At 39.0% G+C, this 21319-nt stretch overlaps 2 protein-coding genes across 2 annotated transcripts; one reads left to right on the top strand and one right to left on the bottom strand.

Annotated features, from left to right (window-relative positions):
• Positions 1-7237: 7237 nt before the first annotated feature.
• LOC114826613 (uncharacterized) lies at positions 7238-8263 on the top strand. Its single transcript, XM_070826506.1, has 3 exons — positions 7238-7459; positions 7629-7755; positions 8080-8263. The coding sequence occupies exons 1-2, from the start codon at positions 7373-7375 to the stop codon at positions 7752-7754; spliced, it is 213 nt and encodes a 70-aa protein (XP_070682607.1). The 5' UTR covers positions 7238-7372; the 3' UTR covers position 7755; positions 8080-8263.
• On the bottom strand, positions 8238-14202 carry LOC103428890 (uncharacterized). Its single transcript, XM_029107247.2, has 15 exons — positions 14045-14202; positions 13163-13284; positions 12983-13042; positions 12425-12544; positions 12214-12333; positions 11757-11898; positions 11378-11548; positions 10823-10978; positions 10598-10704; positions 10336-10426; positions 10070-10211; positions 9827-9983; positions 8948-9064; positions 8688-8814; positions 8238-8602 (listed from the first exon to the last, which is right to left on the bottom strand). Exons 1-15 carry the CDS (start codon positions 14084-14086, stop codon positions 8339-8341), a joined length of 1938 nt encoding a protein of 645 aa, XP_028963080.2. The 5' UTR covers positions 14087-14202; the 3' UTR covers positions 8238-8338.
• Between the last annotated feature and the right edge of the window lie 7117 nt (positions 14203-21319).

A 21319-nucleotide genomic window follows, 5' to 3' on the forward strand; every position in this document is an offset into this window, starting at 1 on the left:
CAAGAAAGTCTGCTAGCGATTGCCCCTTGACGGCTTTAGCGGGGACGTAGATGATCTCATACTGATGAAGAAGCAACGCCCATTTAGCGAGTCGCCCTGTTAAGACTAGTTTGGACATGACGTATTTGATCGAGTCAGCTTTAGCAACCAAGTGGATAGTGTAAGCATGCATGTAATGCCTGAGCTTTTGGATGGCGAACACCAAGGCAAGGCACATCTTTTCTATTGGGGAGTAGTTCAACTCGGTGCCGGTAAGAGTTCGGTTGAGGTAGTAGAGCGCTCATTCTTTCTGGGATTCATTCTCTTGTGCCAAGAATGCTCCAACTGAACTTTCCTGAGCTGCGATATACAATATGAGTGGTTTCCCGAGCACAGGCACCCCTAAGACAGGTGGACTTGAGAAATACTTTTTTATGCTTTCAAAAGCATTGTGGCATGCTTCGTCCCATACAAATGGAACATCATTCTTCATGAGTCAGATGAACGGTTGACAACGCCCTGCAAGGTTGGAGATGAAACGTCTGATGAAAGCTAGTCGTCCTTGTAGACTTTTCAGCTCGTGCATGTTTCTTGGCTCAGGCATGCTTTGAATGGCCTTGATTTTTTATTGGTCAACTTCAACACCACGGTGCTTGACAATGAAGCCGAGGAACTTTCCGGAGGTGACGCCAAAAGCACATTTTAACGGGTTCATCTTGAGGTTGTATTTTCGCAGCCTTTCGAACATTATTCGTAAATCCTTCAAGTGGTATGATCTTTTCTTTGTCTTGGCCACCACATCATCTACATAACATTCTACGTTTTTGTGTAGCATGTCATTGAAGATTTTCTGCATTGCACATTGATATGTAGCTCCAATGTTCTTCAGACCAAATGGTATCACCTTGTAGTAGTAGATACCTTTTGGAGTGCGGAAGGCTGTTAGTTCCTCGTCTTCGAGAGCCATACGAATTTAATTGTATCTAGAAGAGCCGTCCATGAATGACAGTGCCTTATGGCTAGTGGTTGCGTCCACCATGATTTCGATGATTGGCAAGGGGAAGTCGTCCTTCGGGCAATCGTCATTGAGGTCCCGGAAGTCTACACAAACACGTATTTATCCAGATTTCTTAAGGACGATGACGATGTTGGAGATCCATTAGGGGTATTGCACTTCTCGAATGAAGCCTGCTTCGATTAACTTGTCAATCTCTACCTCGATTTGTGGAATGAGCTCGGATCGATAGCGCATTTGAGTTTGCTTTATCAGTCGCGTTCCAGGCTTGACTGCAAGATGATGCACATCGATGACAGGGTCAAGGTCGGGCATTTCCTTGTAGGTCCAAGCAAAGACATCTTTGTACTCTGATAGCAGTTGGTAGTACTCCTTTATCTCGTCCGCACTTAACAGCGCACTTACGAAGATAGGTTTCTGCTCCTCTTTTATGCCTAAGTTGAGCTCCTTGAGATCATCAACCGTGGCTTGCCCCTCATCCTCCAGTTGTGGTGGCGCAACAGTGACATCTTTTTCGGGAATCTCGTCTTCTCTGCCTTTTTGGATCGTGATGTGGAAGACATCTTGGACTTTCTCTTCAGAGTAGTCATTTCGGGTGTTGTAGTTACAAAAATCTATGCAAGCGCGGAGTTCCCCTGATTTTTTTAAAGGTAACATTTAAGTTTCATCTTGAGTCCATGACCTCTTGAATTAGATCACCTTCGATCATGTTGTCAATCTCAGCTTCATCCAGGCTTGAAAGTGTATTAATAATGGTTTCTTGCCCCCTTTTCGACTGGTGAATTTGTGGATGCGACGTAGGCTTCATGTGTAATTTCTTTGAAGCGACATGAGTCCATCCTTCAACTTCGCTTGACTTGGAACATGCCCCAGCAGTTGAGGCGACGACTTTGAGTCGAAAGAGCCAGAAGTGACGTCTTCCTTAGGGATTTCATCCCCTTTGTCTTTTTGGATCGTGATGGGGAAGATGTCTTGGACCTCCTTTTTAGTGTCGTCCTCTTGGGCTTATTGGCATGAAGATTGTCCAGTGTGGATGATGGTGCGCCTTCTTACTTTCAGTGGTCTATTTGTGTCAACCTCCAAGATTGCTTGACGCTTCATCCTTAAAGGAATTGAGTTTCGAATATCACCTTTTTCTGCTAGCCTCTCGAGCTTTTCTTCCTTTGACGTTGTTTCCCTATTTCCAGAAAACTTTAAAAAATAGAGCTAGCCGTGTTGTCTTCAAGTCTTTCCAAAGCTGACTGTCGAGGAGGAGAGCTAGCCGTGTTGCTTTGCTTCTTAGGTTTTGACAACCTTTAAAAAACAGAGCTTTGGGATGTTGGCCTGTTAAGCCTCTTGAAGACGGAGGTTTGGTTTTGACCACCAATGCGATCAAGTGTTGATGTTCTGGGTCTTGAATGATTCATCCTATTGAAGACTAACGTTCGAGGGGCAGATTTAGGCTCCTCTTGATCTTGTTCAATGCTCACGCTGATGTGTTGAGTGTTAACATTTTTCTCTTTGCTTGAAATCTTCACGGGTGCATTTGGTGTGAAGCCAAGTCCAGCTTTGTTGTTGTTAACTCTGTAACCATGCTTCTTCAACTTATTTTGAGTCTCGGTGAGGTCACGTTCTTTGTTGTTGACGGTGTTTGAAACCTTCTTTCCAGGATTCGAAGAAGAAGTGAAGTCGTACCCAGCTTTCGACATGAGTTTGTAGGCGTTTGGATTAAAACCTTATTCGGTCCTCTTGGTTGGGAGAAAGCTTGGTTCCACCCCCTTTGGTAGAGCTTTTACGAAGCCTTGTGGTAATCTTGCAACCTTAGCGTCGCCTAGCTGTGTTAGAGGCAAAATTGCATTCGTCTTGAGCAACTTTACATTATTCTTGTGCCGCTGTGCATCGGCTTTGCTTGCTCTAGTTTTGAATGGAGATTGACCATTTTTTCTTCTCGACATTGGGATGTATTGGAAGACGGGTGTGTTTGGTCCATTTGAGGGCGTCCTGCTCCCTTTGGTTGTTTCAGGTTTAGAAAGCTCATCATCGTTCTTGCTTGAAGACGGCATAGCTTCTTCTTCTTGCTTCTTGGGCATGGCTTGCCACTCCTGATTTTTAGGTATTGCTTTGCCCGTGGATTTGATCTTTTTTGGAAGAGCTTCGGGCACCATGTCTTCATCCATGTAGAACTTGGCGTCTGCGAAATGTGATTCGGCTTTGGTGAATGGTTTAGTGTCGTTATAGATCACCTTCACTCCTTCTCGGTAGAATTTTAAGCATTGGTGAATGGTGGACGGTACTACTCCATTCGCATGGATCCAAGGCCTTCCTAAGAGCAAACCGTAAGAAGTTCTTGTATCAATCACGTGGAATATCGTACTTGACTTGAGTTCACCAATAGTCATCTCCACTCGGATTATGCCCATTGTTCTTTGTCCTCCTTGATTAAAACCTTGGATTAGTAGACGACTTAGGGACAGTTCATCCGCCTTGATGCCGATTGTAGTCATTGTTGACTTTGGCATGATGTTTATAGCTGATCCACCATCCACAAGCATGCAGTTGACTTTGTGCTCCCTTACGTACCTAGAGACGAAGAGAGGACGGTTGTGAGGCTTGGATCCTAGCAGCAAGTCTTCGTCGGTGAAATGGATTGCGTCTTCGATGGCACAGCATGTGGCACATTCATGTGGTCGAAGCTTCAAGCCTTCGTTCTTGCTTTCTTGCACTACGTGATCGTCAGGACTTGCCAAGCCAATGCTCTTCGCATCTTCTTTGGTAATCGTAGCGCTTCCTTGATGCTAAAGTGTGTTGGTAGACTTTCTTCGAGCATGAGAGTTTTTTCTCCCTCAGTGGCGATAACTTTGCTTACACTTTCAGGTTTAGGACAGGCTCTTCCATTTCTACTTTGACTATGTGACATGTAGCGATAGTGCACTGTTGGAAGAAGTCATTCGGGAAGTACTTGTGCAAGGAGATATGAATGCGTGGCTCTTGCTCAATAGATTCCCCATCATATGTTGGCTTAACAACTTTTACGTTTCTTTTGGACTTCCTACTATTGCGGCGATGATGCTTTCTCCTTTGTTCCACCTTTAGTCTTGTGGCTTGTGGTTTTGGTTTCCTTGTTTTTTTTAAGGTCACCAATGTCCATCCTTCTTCATCATCGGTATGTGTATCTTGTTCGTTTGCCCCCGGCGATGGTTGTGCAGAAGGTATCGTGCAACTTGAGCATTGATAGGAATGATCAGGTGTCGCTTGGAGAGGCACATGATCAAAGGATCCAAATGCAATTGTAGTAGTATGTGTTGTGGCCATGTCTTCGAGGTCGAGCTCGATTTTCCCTTTTTGCGCTAGCTTCATAATGAGTTCTTTAAGGACGAAGCACTTGCCAACAGGATGACTTACGATATGATGGTATTTGCAGTACCTAGGATCGTTCACGCAATTGATTTCTTCGGGAAGTACTTGTGCAAGGAGATAGGAATGCGTGGCTCTTGCTCAATAGATTCCCCAGCATACGTTGGCTTAGCAGCTTTTACGTTTCTTTTGGACTTCCTACTGTTGCAGCAATGGTGCTTTCTCATTTGTTCCACCTTTGGTCTTGTGACTTGTGGTTTTGGTTTCCTTGTTTTTTTTAAGGTCACCAAGGTCCATCCTTCTTCATTATCTGTATGTGCATCTTGTTCGTTTGCCCCCAGTGATGGTTGTGCAGAAGGTATTGTGCAACTTGAGCATTGATAAGAATGGTTAGGTGTCGCTTGGAGAGGCACGGATCGAAGGATCCAAATGCAATTGTAGTAGTATGTGTTGCGGCCATGTTTTCGAGGTCGAGCTCGATTTTCCCTTTTTGCGCTAGCTTCATGAGTTCTTTGAGGACGAAGCACTTGCCAACAGGATGACTTACGATATGATGGTATTTGCAGTACCTAGGATATCGTTCACGCGATTGATTTCTTCAGGGCGCTTGCATTCTGGTAACTCAATCACCTTTTTATCCAGCAAGTCATCTAACATTGCATCCATGTCTGAGTCAGGAAAAGGGTATGCCTTCTGCTCCAATTCCCTCAAGGTGCTTTTGTACTTGTCTTGGGTGCGAGGAGGCTCACCTCTCTTTATCTCCTTTGCTTTGGTTTTGGAAGAGATCTTGATAGGCGGGGATGAGGTCTTGATGGGCACGGTGTTGACAGTAAAAGCTTCCTTAGCGGGCTTCTTCCCAGTTTTATCTGCATTTGGGGCAAACACCTTGTCCTTCTTGAAGTTGGTGATTGACTCTTTTTTTTCATGGTGAGCAATGCTCAGCTCCATGTCATGGGCACGGGTGGCTAACTCTTCAAAGGTCCGTGGTTTGATGCCTTGAAGGATATAGTGTAACCCCCATTGCATGCCTTGGACGCACATCTCGATTGAAGAGATCTCTGAGAGCCTGTCATTGCAGTCGAGGCTTAGATTGCGCCATCGGTTGATGTAGTCCACGACTGGCTCATCCCTCCATTGCTTCGTGCTCGTTAGCTCTAGCATGCTCATAGTGCGACGGGTGCTGTAGAAGCAGTTGAGGAATTCCTTTTCCAATTTCTCCCAGCTGTGATGGACTCAGGCTCTAGGTCCGTGTACCACTCAAAGGCATTTCTTTTCAGTGAGCGTACAAATTGCTTGGCAAGGTAGTCTCCCTCTGTTCTAGCATTGTTGCAGGTTTTAATGAAATGGGCGACATGTTGCTTCGGGTTTCCTTTTCCATCGAACTACATGAACTTTGGTGGCTGATAACCTATCGGCATCTTTAAAGCGTCAATTTTCTTGGAGTAGGGTTTTAAGTATAGTACAGAGTCATGTGAACTTCCTTCGTACTGTGCCTTGATGGTGCTAGCGATCATCTCCTGCAGCTGTTGGATAAAGAGAGATCCCATGAGTGACGCTGATTGGTCCAGCTCCGGCTTCACATCGGCTTTCTCCACCAGAGGCTCATCTTCTTCGTCAGCTCATCTCTTTAGTGGATTACCCTTTAGGTCTGGTTTCTCGTCTTGCTATGCATCCAATTGATTAACGAGTCCAACGATTTATGAGTCTTTTTCTTCCACAATCCGTGTTATCCTTGCGATCGCTTCATTCATATGAGCCAGCTGCTCATCGTTTGAAATCGCTTCAGTGGTCATGCCTTGCATGGCTGCGATGCTGCTTGAGTCAGCATCGAAAGGCATGGAACCAGAGTAATTTCTTGGGCTTTCCTCCCTTGGCGCCCTTAGCGAGGCCAAAGTGATCACAGGTTCGTGCCTCAGGTGCTTTTGTTCCTTCGGCAGAGTTGATGCAGGGGTAGAAGTGGTGGCAGAAAGAGCTCTTGCCTTGCTTCGAGTTGTGACGCCCGAAGTGACACCACCTGCGGTGATAACGCTCTTGTTCCTTTCATTGGTTGCGAGAACAACTTGAGCCTTCTTTGATTCAAAGATAGAGATGAGAGGTAGAGAAATGTCCTACCGAGCGTGCCAAATTTGTAAACACGGGAATTCCTGCGATGAATGAGATAAGAACACGTGTACAAAATAATATTTGTATTAATGATTTAAGGGTTACAATCTCTTCTACAAATTTAGCATCTGATTCTATCTTTGTAATGGGTAGATTTGATGTTGTTGATCCAAAGGGCCGTCGGGGCTTAATCTTCAGGATGAACGGATGATGAATGATGAACACTTTCTTCAAGGGTCGTTGGGGCTTAATCTTGAATTGGTGAAAGTTTCTTCAAGGGCCGTTGGTGCTTGATCTTGAAGGAGTATTTTGACGAAGAACGAAGAGGGCTTTCTTGATTCTTCGGGATTTGCTTGAGAGCTTTAGAGTTTCGAGGCTTCAAGGCTTTGGTGTGTTGTGAATTGGTTATGAATTGGTCCCCCAAAGTGAATGTCTTAGTTTCCTATTTATAGAATTCCAAAACTTGATTTTTTGGATTTAAATAATCAGATGAAATAAATCATTTCTGCCAAGTGTTGACACGTGTCAAGTTTGATGACTTTTCTAATGCTTCTCGATTTTTCGTTGAGTCACATGGTATGTGTAAAATTTATTTGACACGTGAACGTTGAAATTTTAATTATTGATCAACATTTATTTCACCAAAATTTCGATATCTACAAGTTTTTACCTAGAATTCATGGGTTTTTATCTTTAATGGGTTTTTAAAGATAAATGGTTTTCTAGACTCCATCATATAATAAAGGAGGAAGCTAAGAGTCTAAGACGTGGATGTGTTGTTTAGCTGCCACGACTCTCGAGACTCTGCGCACACACCCTACAAAACAAATCGTCTACTGAACTTCTCTCTCTCTCTTCACTCTCTCTCTGTGGATTTTGGATGAGTGCTAATCCTCCCGACTGCTCAAAGTAAAGAAATTAATCTCAAACTCGTACTCGATCATGTCTCGCCTGAAGAACGACTGCTTGTCTTTCACTGTTTCATTGCAAGAGGGTTTTCGTTATGTTAAGGCATGCTTCGTTGGTCAGGTTAGTTTGTTTCTTGCCTTAATGGCTTATTAGGTATTTAAGACGTGAGCGTAACCACATTGGTTAAAGCAGATTTGAGCCGTGCCACCGGCTGGAACGGATGTATGTAAAGGTGTGGGTTTTCTTGTGCGATATTAATTTTTTTGACGGTTGATTGATATTGGAGCAGGCTAAGAAGTTGACAGCAAGGAATGAGAAGGAAGCAACAGAAGCTGAGCTTCAGACAGCCAAAATGCAAGTTGATGCAGTTGATGCCGCTGAGGATACCAAAAACAGACTCCACAATTCTCCCTAATGTAATGTAATTGCTCTAACAGTTCCATATTTCTTTATTTTGTTATAATTGAGCAGAATATTTTGCAATTTAAAATTTTGAATTGATTTATATTGTCCTTAGAATATAAGAAGAAAAATTGTTGCTTCACATCCTACCAATTAATTTAGGGTAGTTCAGCATTCACCCATTTTTATTTCCCATGTTATTTTTGCCCAAAATATTTGAATATCAATCCCATAAATATCATCGATTTAGATGATATCATAAGTATCATACCAAATCCCATCAATCGAATTGCTTTTTCAAGAAATACGAGGAATTGAATTTTTTTTTTTTTTTTCAGTTCATTCGATCCGATAGCAGAAAATTAAGGGAGACGTGTGAGAAGTCAAAATAGGTGTGTGGATAACACTACTCTTACTTTAACTTATTTATAATGTGTAAATAATGTGCATTCACGTATGATCCAACAAGTGCATAAAACACACAACAAATAAGAAATAAGAAATAGCCAGAGAGTATGATAACTTTAAGGTATTTATACATTAAATTTTAATATTATCCTCATTAATTTGTGTTAATTAAAGAAGCACAGATAGAATTTAGGTGGTACTGGAAGAAGAAGATGATGGACCTTCTAAACGAATATAGTCATACATGAGTCCATGGAAAGGAGCCAAAGGCCTGGTGCTCATTGTTTGCGTTAGAAATAGGGTATTGGCTCCTTCCACCAGCAATGTGCCTGGTATATTTATGTTATACAGCCAGTACAGACCATGGATTCCATGCCTAGCAATTGTATTGTCCTTTCCAATAACTCCAGTCGTAAACAGCGGAGGGTCTGCTTTCGAATCATTTATTCGAATCTTCAATAGGAAAAGAACAAGAAAAGCAACCAGATTAGTTAGAGCTTTGGTTACACTTACATGCAATTCTACACATAACATGTACCTGTAATTCTGCAATGTTTGCAGTGGCAAGGGCTATTCGAAGTTTGAGGGTAACACTTTCACTGAAATGCTTAAGTTGAAACTTGATTTGCCATGTAGTGCCTTGATATGTTTCATCATCTTTCTTCCTATATATTGTGAAACAAAAGGCTCGAAGTTAAGGCTACGGATTTAATTTTGAAATTTATTTGTTAATTTAACTACTCACAAAGAATGACACATTGAGAAAGTAAAGCCAATGTAGGTTAGGAAGAACTCCACCTAGGAACCTGGGCGAAGAACCAATCTTTAGTGTAGTCACTGGTGCCGATGCTGTAAATTAAATCTTCATCAGGATATAACTCTTGATATCTTTCCCATAATCCGTACTGCCTAAACCTGAAAGTGTAGGTAAGAAAATGTTCAAGATCTTTTATGTAGTGGAATGTGAAGAAAGTTGAGGTTTCACCATAAAACCAACTGGCAATATGGGAAGTAACCAATTATTTATAAGTACGTGTAGGGTCCCTTCTTTCACCGATGTAGGATTAATACTCTCAACCGAACATACACACACATATAGGAAAATGTGTTAGCAAATGAAAGGATGACAAAAGAAAAAAAAACGCATTGCAAAATTGTTCTTATTCTATTGACTAAAACCAAGAACACAAACTTTATAAAATCACAAAAGTTGTATTTATAAAGACCTGATCTTGAAACAAAAGGGTTCACGATTAATAGGAAAGCAAACATAATCTATATCCTACTACCTAGAAAGCCCTAATACATAAAATACCACAAAAGAATACCCTAACATAAAAATAAACCAAATTGCTAACTTGCTAACTTTTCCAACAAAATCTTCTCTTGGTTCTCTTGCCAGACTGATGTCTATGTTGGTAGCTAATTGTGAATCTAGATCACACATTCAGGCAAAAGCCAAAATCAAGTTGATGAATGGTGGCAACTAGCCAACTTATCTTTGCCAAAGATGTCTGGCAAGAGAACATTTATCTGTGATGTATAATTGCTTATACGTTCACGGACTATTATAGTACTATAGTACTATAGTACTGTAGTAGTCAGATGTAGATTGCTGTGGCTAAATTTAAATTCCATAGAGATGGAGTGGTCAGTTAACCAAGCTCGAAAACTAACCTATCAGGATGGTTGACATAAAGTTTATTGATATACATTGGATTAGGATCAGGAACATAGAATTCAGCAGCAGAACGATCAGGGATGCCAATTTCCCACAACGTTGGTCCATCTCTTGGAGGCTCATATACAATATCATCCACATCAATATCACAACCTGCTTATTATATTAGACATATATTAAAGTATTGATCTTAACGGTAATTCATCAAGTCTTCTGGAAGAGAAAAATATGAGAGAGACCTGCGGTTATGCTAATAGTTGCGTCATATCGATAATCTCCGATAAAACCAGGACACCATGCATAGAGATTATAGTCACCCTCGCGTATATTCTCTATAGAGTAATATCCTTTCTCATCTGCCCTAGTCCAAAACTGGTAGCCCTGATATATAAAATGCAAACATTGTCAACCAATTGAGTTGCAATACTCTTTCCTACTAGTTCCTGTTTTTCGAGTTCTTGGAAAACAGTACTTGCTCGGTTATAAAGTTGAGAAAACAAATCACCTTACAATCTCTTTGCCATGATCCAGCGTCTCCTGGTGGTGCCAAGCCTACATACGCACCGTTTCCAGGTATGCGATCTTTACTAACATACCTAGACATGTATAGATTTAAGTATAGTTTTGGACGAATTTCACAAAAACTGGGAATAAAAGACTCTATATTCAATTCTCATGATATCTATATACTTCCAATAATCTACTAATTAGTTAGCTTAAGTAATATTACATCACGAGGTGTTTTTATTTGGGTTAAGTACTAGTACCTATCCAGAATTTGTATTCTACCCTTAACATTACCCCGTTGATCCGGCGGCGGATAATCCTTGGAAGCAGGAAACTTGTAAGGCCAGCTTTCCACTTCTGTCATCATCTGAATATCCAAAGTAAATGTTCTAGCTACTTATTAGTTATTAGTCTTTGAATTTTTTGAACATAAATGAATATAAATACGTTTAGAGTTTGTTTAAATTAGAAGAAAAAAGGTCGACCTGTTTTTTTGCATCATCCCAAAGTGGTGATGGATCAGTTACATCGGACGCAGAATTAAGATAAATGAATACAGGGCCAAAAACTTTCTTCCACGGCTCATCTGGTTTCAGCTTCAGTACTAGGTCCTCTCCTGAATAATGAGCGCTAAGAAACATCTGCTTTGTATTTTCAACAATATAAATCAACTTATTTCTAAGAAGAAATAAAGTATAATATAGTTAATTCTGTAGATTTTTTTTCAAATATTCTATTCTGTTAAGTTTTCGACATGAGATGTGTATCTTGTATTTTGTAACACTGCTTGTTGTCGATGGATGCAACCAAGGGCAGAGCCAACTAGTGACTGCCCTGGCCTCTAGCACTCCCCAAGTTTTAAAAGATGAAATTGTTCGCTGTTAAGATAAAGCATGCTATGGTCTTTATTGCACAAAACAAAAATTTAGCCTACCCTCAATGTTTAAATTTCACCACTCATATTTTAAGAAAATTGAATTAGTTCACCCTTATTTAAATTCATAGCTTTGCCGTTGCATGCAACAAGTTATGTCATTTACCGCAAGGCAATAGGGGCCAACATGGGAGGTGAGATTCTGTTTGAGAGGTCCACCGGATCGAAATTCATCACTGGGCGTTATTTGCCAAAAGCCGACGGGTGGGTCCATACATACCCAACCATGAACATGCAGGTTTTGGTTCTCACATGAGTATTCGTACTTATCATCCACCTACAATTTGCAATTGTATTTTTTTTATTATTAATAAATATTGTACTTATTTTCGAAAAAACTTCTGTATACAAATTTGGTAAACCCTAACCTTACTAAACCAACGATAAACCCTAGTCTTGAACTCTGATACAATTAAGTTCAAGAATATTTTCGTAATTAACCCTAGCTAGTAGCTAGACCTCTTTATAGAGGAGGATAGATTTACCTCTCCCTTGAATTCTGGCTCTATAGGATCGACAAGAAGGACTGCTTCAGGGTAAGCTAGGGCTTGACTTCTCTCAGATGATCGATCGTCAGGGAGGGGCATGTATCTTTGCCTGTTATCTGCTATGGCCATATAGTGAAACCTGATAAATCACCCACCAAAAATATTAAAGACAGTCAATTAGTATTACCAGTAAATAACATACTAGCTTATATACAAAAGTTGTTAACGTTACATTATTTGAATCAAGATTTCGTAGTGCTGCGATGCTGAAATATGATCTCTTGCAAGGAATCGCAATTTTTAACAAAAATAATCATTTTGCGTTCATACTTTGCACTACGGAGGAACAACGATTACTATTTGGATTACTATTTTTAAGTGTCCATAACAACCACTACAAATTATAGAGCTAACTTGATTATAGATAGAAAACAATGAAGAAAGTTTTCGCTACTTTTCTTTTCTGAGCTTGAAGACAATCCTAGTCTGTGGAAGGTTGAAAGGAGGCCATTCTTTCAAGTGCTCATAGATGGCATATGAGTAGAAGCCTGAAGAATTACGAAGCATTATAAATCTGCAAAATGTAATGTCATGTTATCAAGACTGTGACACTCGATTATTAGTTCAAGATTTTCATTTCTTAAGAACTACATGAATTATCAAACCTTTTATCTATATTGAGAGGGACAACTTCTCCCTTTTGAGACGGATTCCACTTTCTTGTGAAGGAGATCTCTACTTGTTCCTCGTTTTCCACTCTAACCTTGAATTTTGTCCCTTTAATCCTGTACAGGAGCCACAATTATTGCTTAGAAGAGAAGCCACGAACACTACAAGAAAAGTTGACAATATCGCCACTAGCATTATTGTACAAAATGAGATGGGTAAAGGCAATGTTCACCTTTAGCCGTTGATAGAGTTTTATCCACCTCATTTTATACCACTAATATGTTAGCGGCTATTGGCAACTTTTCTTGTAGTGTTGACTAAACGATTTGATACAAGAGATGTAAAGATCAATAATTTAAAGACTCTTAGATTAAGTCCAAAGCTTTAGCTGCTATTGGATTTAGTACAATTCATTTTCTTATCGATTTAGGTCCAATGGACCTTTTTTTTCTGCCACATTTCCCCTTTAAGGATTTAGTCCAATGGGCCTGCAAAACTAGATAGATTTATATCTAGTTTTATCAACGCATTAATAGTAGAGTAGTATTACGTACACATCAAATGTCCCGGTTGTGCCCACACTTCCTGCTTCACTCCAAACAAGGTCCCAATACCTTCAAATTTCCAAGTTTTAGTATAAGTAAAACTGTTCATACCTAATTTTGGTACTGTTTCAACATTGATCATGAACGAAGAAAACAACTATAAGCAGTTACATGGTGAAGTATATATACCCTCTATTTACTTCTTCATCAAGAACTTCGAGCAAATTGTCGATGCCATTGTATTGTATTTTGGTAACAATTCCATCTGGTTTTGATAACGTAACTTGGAGTATGCCATTATCCATGACCACCTGTTTGCGGAAAAGGTTCAATACAATATACTACGCAAATGACAATTTTTTTGGGGTCTCAGACACTTTGTTTAAGTTAATTTTGACATAAATTACAATTTAGTAATGCCAGAAAATGCTCATTGGAGCAAAAAGATGACAGAGATTTGCTCTAATTAAGCCTCTAACCTATGTGTGGCTGTACTTGCAATGTTTTTAGTGATACTGGGAGAGGAGAATCGAATTCGAAACCTCGAGCGAACTTATGTGAATGCTCTATTAGGGTAAAAATTTGAGTGCTTCTGTTTTAATTTAACAGTTGACTAGTCCACTCAACAAATAAGGTTAATTCTGTCACCTTATTAATTTTATAACCATGAGTGTGAACTCATCGCCACTTCTATCAAAATATAATTTGGAAGTTAGGTTTCACTTTGATGACCACAACCATATGGTAATCATGATTGCCTGATTGGCTAGCCAGTATTATTTTGTCTGAAATTCCAACAATTTCGGAGTACACCCACACACTTGTTTTACCATGCATATTGTAACTTTCATGAAGTTTACGTAGAAAAAGGCCATAAACATGAGGAAGTGACGAGATCATCAAAACCATATTAACATGAAATTAAGTAGCGCTCTATCATAATTTGCATCCTGTTAAACATCCTAAGACCAAAGATAGGATCCATTCACTTCGCTTAACGATCAAACTAATCTTGAAATACATGCATATACATTCATTAGGGTTCTATATAAATAGCATGATGAAACTTACATAACGGTCCTGAATAATCAGTCGAACGCTCTGAGATGACATATAGTGAGGCTTCGATCGATCGATCTCTAGCTATAGCGATCTTACTAGCCTGCTTCTTTGGCAGAACAAAAATCTCAATGACAGCGTGGCGTTTGAGGTACTTCATGAATTGCTTATATATAAAGAAGTTGTCTTTCTGCTGGTGCTGGGCTTTCTTTAACTTCAAAATTAAGCGTTCTTTCTTTTACTTCTCTCTTGCGTGCGAATTTGAAAAGTGGATTATTCTATGATGTGCAAAAAGCAAAAAGTAAAAAGCAAAAAGCCGCACCAAACCCATCAGTCATGAACAATGTGTGCATATCTGTTCCTTCTTTAGGTTACAATTAAAAGATCGAAAAATTAATGAAAAAAGTGTGAAAATTTTGAGTTTTAATGATAAGGACAAAATAAAAGGTAAAGTGAATAGTACCAGGTTTGACTTTTTAGTATAAAAATGTGGTTTTTCGTTAAAGTGAATAGTATCGTGAGTTTTTCGTTAAAGAATTCTTTCCTCATAATTCATCAAATCAAGGAATCTGTGCTATTGAAATTTGATCAAACAACTACAAACAGAGGCTCACTTTAAAAGTTATAATAAATTCAACCGTTGAATCAAATTTCAATGATCCGAATCCGTTGAATCAAACAGAGGCTCACCAAATATTCTTGATGCCTTTAAAGTCTGAAGTCGATGTCAACTGATTAAACTTTCTTATTCATACATTGTTGCGTGCACTGAAAAACTGCATGGTGATTAATGTTTGGTGACTAGTTGAAGTTTCATTTAAGTTCCAGTTTTAGTAAGGAACTAGCAAAAATTGCCCGCACGATGCTGCGGGTTTCAAATGCAACCAGTTCTTGCAATCAGTAAATATGGTTGCGAAGTTGTCAATAGTAAAAAAAAAAACATGTTGGCCAGGATAGTCAAATTTTTTTAGTTTACTCTAAATGACTTCAACTTCTCCAAAAGGTTTGCTTCTAGACTCTTACATATCACTCAATACTTTTGTTAATTGGCCCTAAACTCTTAGTAAAAAAATTAGGCAACTCTAATTAACAATTGCTAATCAAACTGCAAAAACAACATAGTGAGCTTCAATTGTGTTCAAACATCTGAATCAATAGATTCAAAGGTCTTGGTATGCATTATTAACCAAAGCCATCCATTACATTAGAATAAAAATTTCCCTAATGGACCGCAATGCAAATACAATTTGAAAGATCAAATTCAAACATTGAAGCACTCAAGCACTCAAGCAATTTAGATAATGCTTGAAAGATGAAATTCACACACTAAAACCACTCTGCAACAGATTCACATGAGTCACAGTAGGAACTTACCAACCAAAACTTTACCACAACCAAACGCTAGGTCCTTTCCATTAGTTAAGTAGATTTTACGTAGCTGCATTAACATTAAAATAAGGGAAATAAATCAGTAATCTTAATTTTTTTAAGGAACTCAAAAATATTTCCCAACTTGCTTGTTTTCCTTGCATTAAAAATTATAAGCACAGAGGGGAATGGAAATATCCCAACAAATAATGCAAAAATCAATAATAAAGATTTTTAAATAAATTTTGTGGTTAATGTGTATAGCAAGTGCATTGAAATGCTTAGCTTTTGGTTAAACACACTTTTCTTCTTTAGAGAAGAGAGGCAGGGGAAAGCAATAGGAACAGTTTGATAGGTTCTAAGTTTTATACATACATACACACACACACACACACACACACCAATATTCATTGACCATAAAGTATTACATGCAACTCAAAAACTAAAAATAAGAGAGAGACTTGGTGAAAAACCCGAAATCCCTTACACAAAAAACTCAATGCGCAATTAGATCATCAAGCTTCATGTCAGTTTGTTTTTCGTTTAAGAAAACCTTCTTCCAGTTCAAGTAATACCAATTTAAGTTTAAATACCTACCTTAAATATTTAGAATACATAATTTGAAAATAGAAAAAAACATAAACATAATCATACCTGGAGAGTGATGACAAAAGTATTATATCAGCCAAAAAAACCTTGCAAATAACAAAAATTCCACAAAATCAGTATATTAGCACTTCCTGCAAAACCCCAAAATCAAAAATTAGAAAAATAAAATTTGATAACATAATACAAATTCGTATCTGTTAGAGTAGACTCCATTTAAATTAGAATAATTAGGTTTAGGATACATACCCAAACAGTTCTACTTGATTTGGTCCTTGCTGCAAAAATGCAGGCATGGTGTTATGCACAGTAGACTTTTTCTTGCCGGTCCAACAATGACCACTAACACAGCAGGCACAATTAAAAGGTCCACCACTTCTCCAACAAAAAACCTAGTTTACACAAATTTTTTGAATTATAATCAAAATAATTAGATTAAATGCAAAATTAAAAATCATATCAGAAAATGAAATTGAAATTAACTGAAACCCTAATTGAATTGAAGCCCTTGTTAAAAAAAGCCTCACTGATATTGAAATTAAACAAAACCCTCCCTGATTTTGAAACCTCAGACTCAGATTCTCATACCTTAAATTTGAGCATCGAACCTGAGAGACAAAGCCATGAAGATTGGTAATAATGGCAAGAAACAGTTCGCCGGAATTCCAACACCAAAAAACCTGGTTGCTTGATACTTGAAATCGAGTTTTTGGTTCGAGGGTTTAAATTAAGTGTGAGAGATTGTGGAATTAAATTTGTTGGTTTTAGGGTATGAGGGCTTGAGGGGTTTTGCGGTGGCTATGAGCGAGAGAAAAAGGAAGGGAGGGTTGATGGCAGTGAAAAGGTAAACGGAATAGAGAGATGAGGAGAGGAGAAAAGAGAAGACCGTAGAGAGAGAAATGGAAACGGAAGGAAAATTCGAGAAGAAAGTCTGAGCGTAGCCTTCAACGATGATCGACCAGTGGCAAAAAAGGGTAAAATTGGAATTTTGCTATACCAAGCAAACAACAAAACGTGGGATGAGAAGAAACAAAGGGCATTTCCGTCATTTCACTGTTCATGAACAGTGAAAAACAGTGCCAGCCGAACTAAGTTTTAGTATATGTATAATATGAAAAAGAGGGCGCCGGGGGGGGGGGGGGGGGTGTGGGGGTGGGGTGGGGAGGTTAGAAGTGGGAGGGAGAATGAAGCAAAAAAAGAATGTATGAAACCAAACTGTTTTTATAAGGTAAGAAACATTAATAATAAAAAATGATACTCGTATGACATAGTACTATCATCTGTATCATCTCTCTAATAGAGATGAGACCTACATACGTTAACTGATCCTAAATCATGAACGTTATAACAATAGTATCATGATTACAACTACAATAAAAAAATATAATATAAAATTATAGCCACATAATCACACATACCAAAAGGAAAGACAACGCTTACGAGGACAAAGCTTTGCATCATATTTTGATGAATTTGCAAAAGACAATGCTCCATCGACAAAGAAGTCTTGCTAGCTATGAGGCATCAGAAAGATGTGCGTCCTTTACCAAGGGAAAAACAACAACATCACAAATTAAAAAAAACACAACACAAAACAAACTCCTTGGAACTATGATTTCTAAACCACGAGAGACCCACACGTAACCAACAGGAAAGAAAAACTCACAAGGCGTAAACTCTACAAGATGGACCCAACACCATCAAATACACAAGGTAAACATCGTACGATTCACCTAAAGACCTTGAAACAAGAAACGATAAGAAAACAAGCCTATGAATCAAATCCACTACAATTGACACCGACGAGGGAAGTACTGCACCACTTCGTGATGATTTTGCAATTGTTAAGAAAACCCTCTTATTTCTTATGAGTCACTAAATCAGTCTAATATATGAAATGTTTGTAAAATATCATCTTATGATTAACCTTTAGAACACACTTCCAACAAATGGCTTAAAACCATTTCAAGAGCTCTAAGTTGATGGGGCTTTCAATGGATCGTTGAAATTTGCGTTGGTGTTGTGTTTCAAGACAAAGCCATAGTTATAGGACTGTTTGTTTGTATGGTATCTCATATCACTAGTCCAAAGGCTACGAAGTTCATGCCATCAAGGGAGGGTGTGCATCTCACTTTGGAGCATCATCAAAACCGCACGCATCTTAAGAGTGAATCTTTTCAGCTAGTTCATGTGATTGGAAGCCCTTAAAAGGATTATTCTTTCTTTAGGTCTAGTTTTTTTATAACCTTAAGCATTAGCTTCGCTCATTCGATGATTAACATGTGTCCTATCCTTCTACCAATGGTGTGGCACATCGTTTGGCCAAGTTGGCCATGCTTTCTGAATCTGTATATCCTTGATTCGACGAATTCTATATATCATCTTGATGTACATTTTAAATATATTACTTAAAATGTATTTCCTTTCTGAATCTGTATATCCTTGCTACTGTATTCTCCTATATAAAAAAGTATTACCGCCTATAATAAAAACAAAAATTAATTACATCCTGTTGTAGGCCTATTTAACTGAGCTATTCTAGGGGAATAGAGAGGGGAGGTCGGCAACAATGAGAGAGAAAAGAGAGAGATTTAATTGTGAGGTTAGTATTGTATCACCCCATTGTGCCCTTATTTATAGTAGTAAGATAGGTTAAATCCTTACCCTTTTAGGATTACAACTCTAATAGGAATTAAACTACTAAAGGGGTTATTCAAAGATACCCCTAGATATGACTGCAACACCTTAAGTGTGTAAATACTCGAACAAAACATTGTATCAGATCTTCAGCAGATAAGGTAGAACAGTTGATAAAGTCGGTACAACGGGCGGATGCAAGTCTTAAATTTAAGAAAGTATGCATTGATAGTAAAACTCACAAAACCTCGCTATGGTAAAACCCAAGGCATAAGGAAAACCCATAGACTAAGGAGAAAACTGAGAAGTATGCATAATGTCTAAAACAAACGTCAAACATGACGAAAGTAGTGAAATCAATGAAGTATGATCATCCCAGGATGGGTGCCTCGTCGAAACCTCGTTAGGTAACAAAAACCCAGCTGGAAAAATGCTTCTAATCATAAGAAAAAAGAGTACATTAAGATCAAGTGATGCTTTAGGATACTCCCCTTGAGTTAGACATAACTTCCAAATAAAAGAACTACAAGCAGTTCAACTCAGATAATTTACGCATACCGATTCCTTGGATGAGCTTTTGAAAAGTAAACTTGGGCAATGACTTGGTAAAGAGATCGGCCAGGTTGTCCTGGGAATGGATTTGCTTAACTTCAATGTTCTGATGATGTTGTTGCCGGTGAAAATAAAAGAACTTCGACGCTATGTGCTTGGTGTTATCTCTATTGATGTATCCCTTTTTTAACTGCTCGATACATGCTGCATTGTCTTCAAAGATCGTCGTAAGAAGGTCAATAACAGAAGTAAGACCACTAATGCTTTGAATATGTTTCATGACTGCTCTCAACTAAGAGCACTCACGCTATGCTTCATGCAGGGTTCAAAGAAGTCGCAACTAGCGTTTGCTTGGTAAACATTCAAGAAATAGTGGTGTCTCTAACAATAAAGATATAGCCCGCTTGAGAACTTGCCCTATGTGGGTCAGACATATATCCAGCATCTGTGTAACCAACAAGGTGAGAATTAACCTGAGAATCAAGGGGTGCAGTAACTCTCGAAGATTCGTGGGTGTAGAACGAGCCGAAATCCGTCGTACCCTTGAGGTAGCGGAAAATGTCTTTAACACCATTCTAGTGTCTGGGTGTAGGCGCATTGTTGTATCTAGCCAAAAGATTAATAGTGAAGGAGATGTCGGGTCTAATACATTGAGCCAAGTATAATAAAGCCCTAGTTGCACTTAGGTATGGAACTTCAGGTTCCAAAATATCTTCCTCATCCTCATTTGGACATAAAGGATCTCGTTTAGCATTTAGAGTTCGAACGACCATAGGTGTACTCGAAGGCTTTGCTTTATACTCATTAAAAGGTCAAAACACCTTTTGGGTGTAGTTTGATTGATGTACTAGGATTACATCTAAACAATGCTCAATCTCCAGGCCAAGGCAATATCAAGCTTTCCCAAGATCTTTCATCTCAAATTCTGATTTCAAGTGAACGACAATTTCCTTAAGCTCTGCGGGAGTTCCAATGAGTTTCATGTCGTCAACATAAACTGCAACGATCGCAAATTCGGAATATTATTTCTTTATGAACATGCATGGGCATAATTTGTTGTTCACATGACCCTGACTTGTCAAATATTCACTCAGATGGTTATACCATATCCGCCCGAATTGTTTCAATTCGTAGAGTGATCTCCTCAATCTAATAAAGAGAGTGTTCTGTGGTCTAGAACTATTTAAACCAGTAATGGAAGTCCTTCTGGAACTTTCATGTAGATTTTCGTATCTAAATCCCCATAGGGATATGCGGTTACCACGTCCATAAGCAGCATATTCAGTTTTTTTAGAAACTACCAAACTAATTAGGTAGTGGAACGTTATAACGTCCATTATAGGGGAATACATCTCCTAGTAACCAATCCCAGGATGGTGAGAAAAGTCTTGCGCTACAAGGTGTGCTTTGTGTCACATTATTTCATTCTTTTCATTATGCTTCCTTACGAAAACCCACTTGTAACCCATTGGCTTCACATGTGGTGGCGTAGGAACTATAGGTCCAAACACCTTACGTTATGGATTGCTTGTTTCCAATTTGACCAATCTGTTCTACGTCGGCATTTATCAACAAAACATGGTTCAATGTCATCGCTAAGCATGATGTTAGTAGCTACCGTGTACACAAATGCATCATCGACGATCATCCTATTTCGATTCCAAATCTCATCCAATATTGCATAATGGACCGAAATTTTACGATTCTCGAGAGGTCGGGTTGTCTCGTCTAAGACATCACCGTAATCTAGAATAACTTCATGCGTTGGAATAGATGAGTAAGCGATGGTCGGATTCAAACTAGGGTCACTAGTTGGTGCCGATTTCCTCTTTTGGGGTTGTAAATCCTTTAAACCAAGGGGTTTGCCATGCTTCAGGGTTGAAGCAGATGATTGGCTAACTGCCAATATACTGGTCCGCGTGGAAGTTGTGGCCTCCCCACCTTCAGGGAAAATCTGGCCTTCCCAAGCATTATTACAACGTACGCGGGATACGTTTATCCTTGCAAGTGCATTTGCAGCAGGTATATGTGATCTTGTCAACTTAGCTAGATCGGTAAAAGCATTCGGCATGCTTTGTCTATAATTCATCCCACCTCAGTTTCAGACTAGGCAGTGAGGGGATC

The sequence above is a fragment of the Malus domestica genome, chromosome 08 (assembly GCF_042453785.1).
Source record: "Malus domestica chromosome 08, GDT2T_hap1".
Classification (NCBI taxonomy): domain Eukaryota; kingdom Viridiplantae; phylum Streptophyta; class Magnoliopsida; order Rosales; family Rosaceae; genus Malus; species Malus domestica.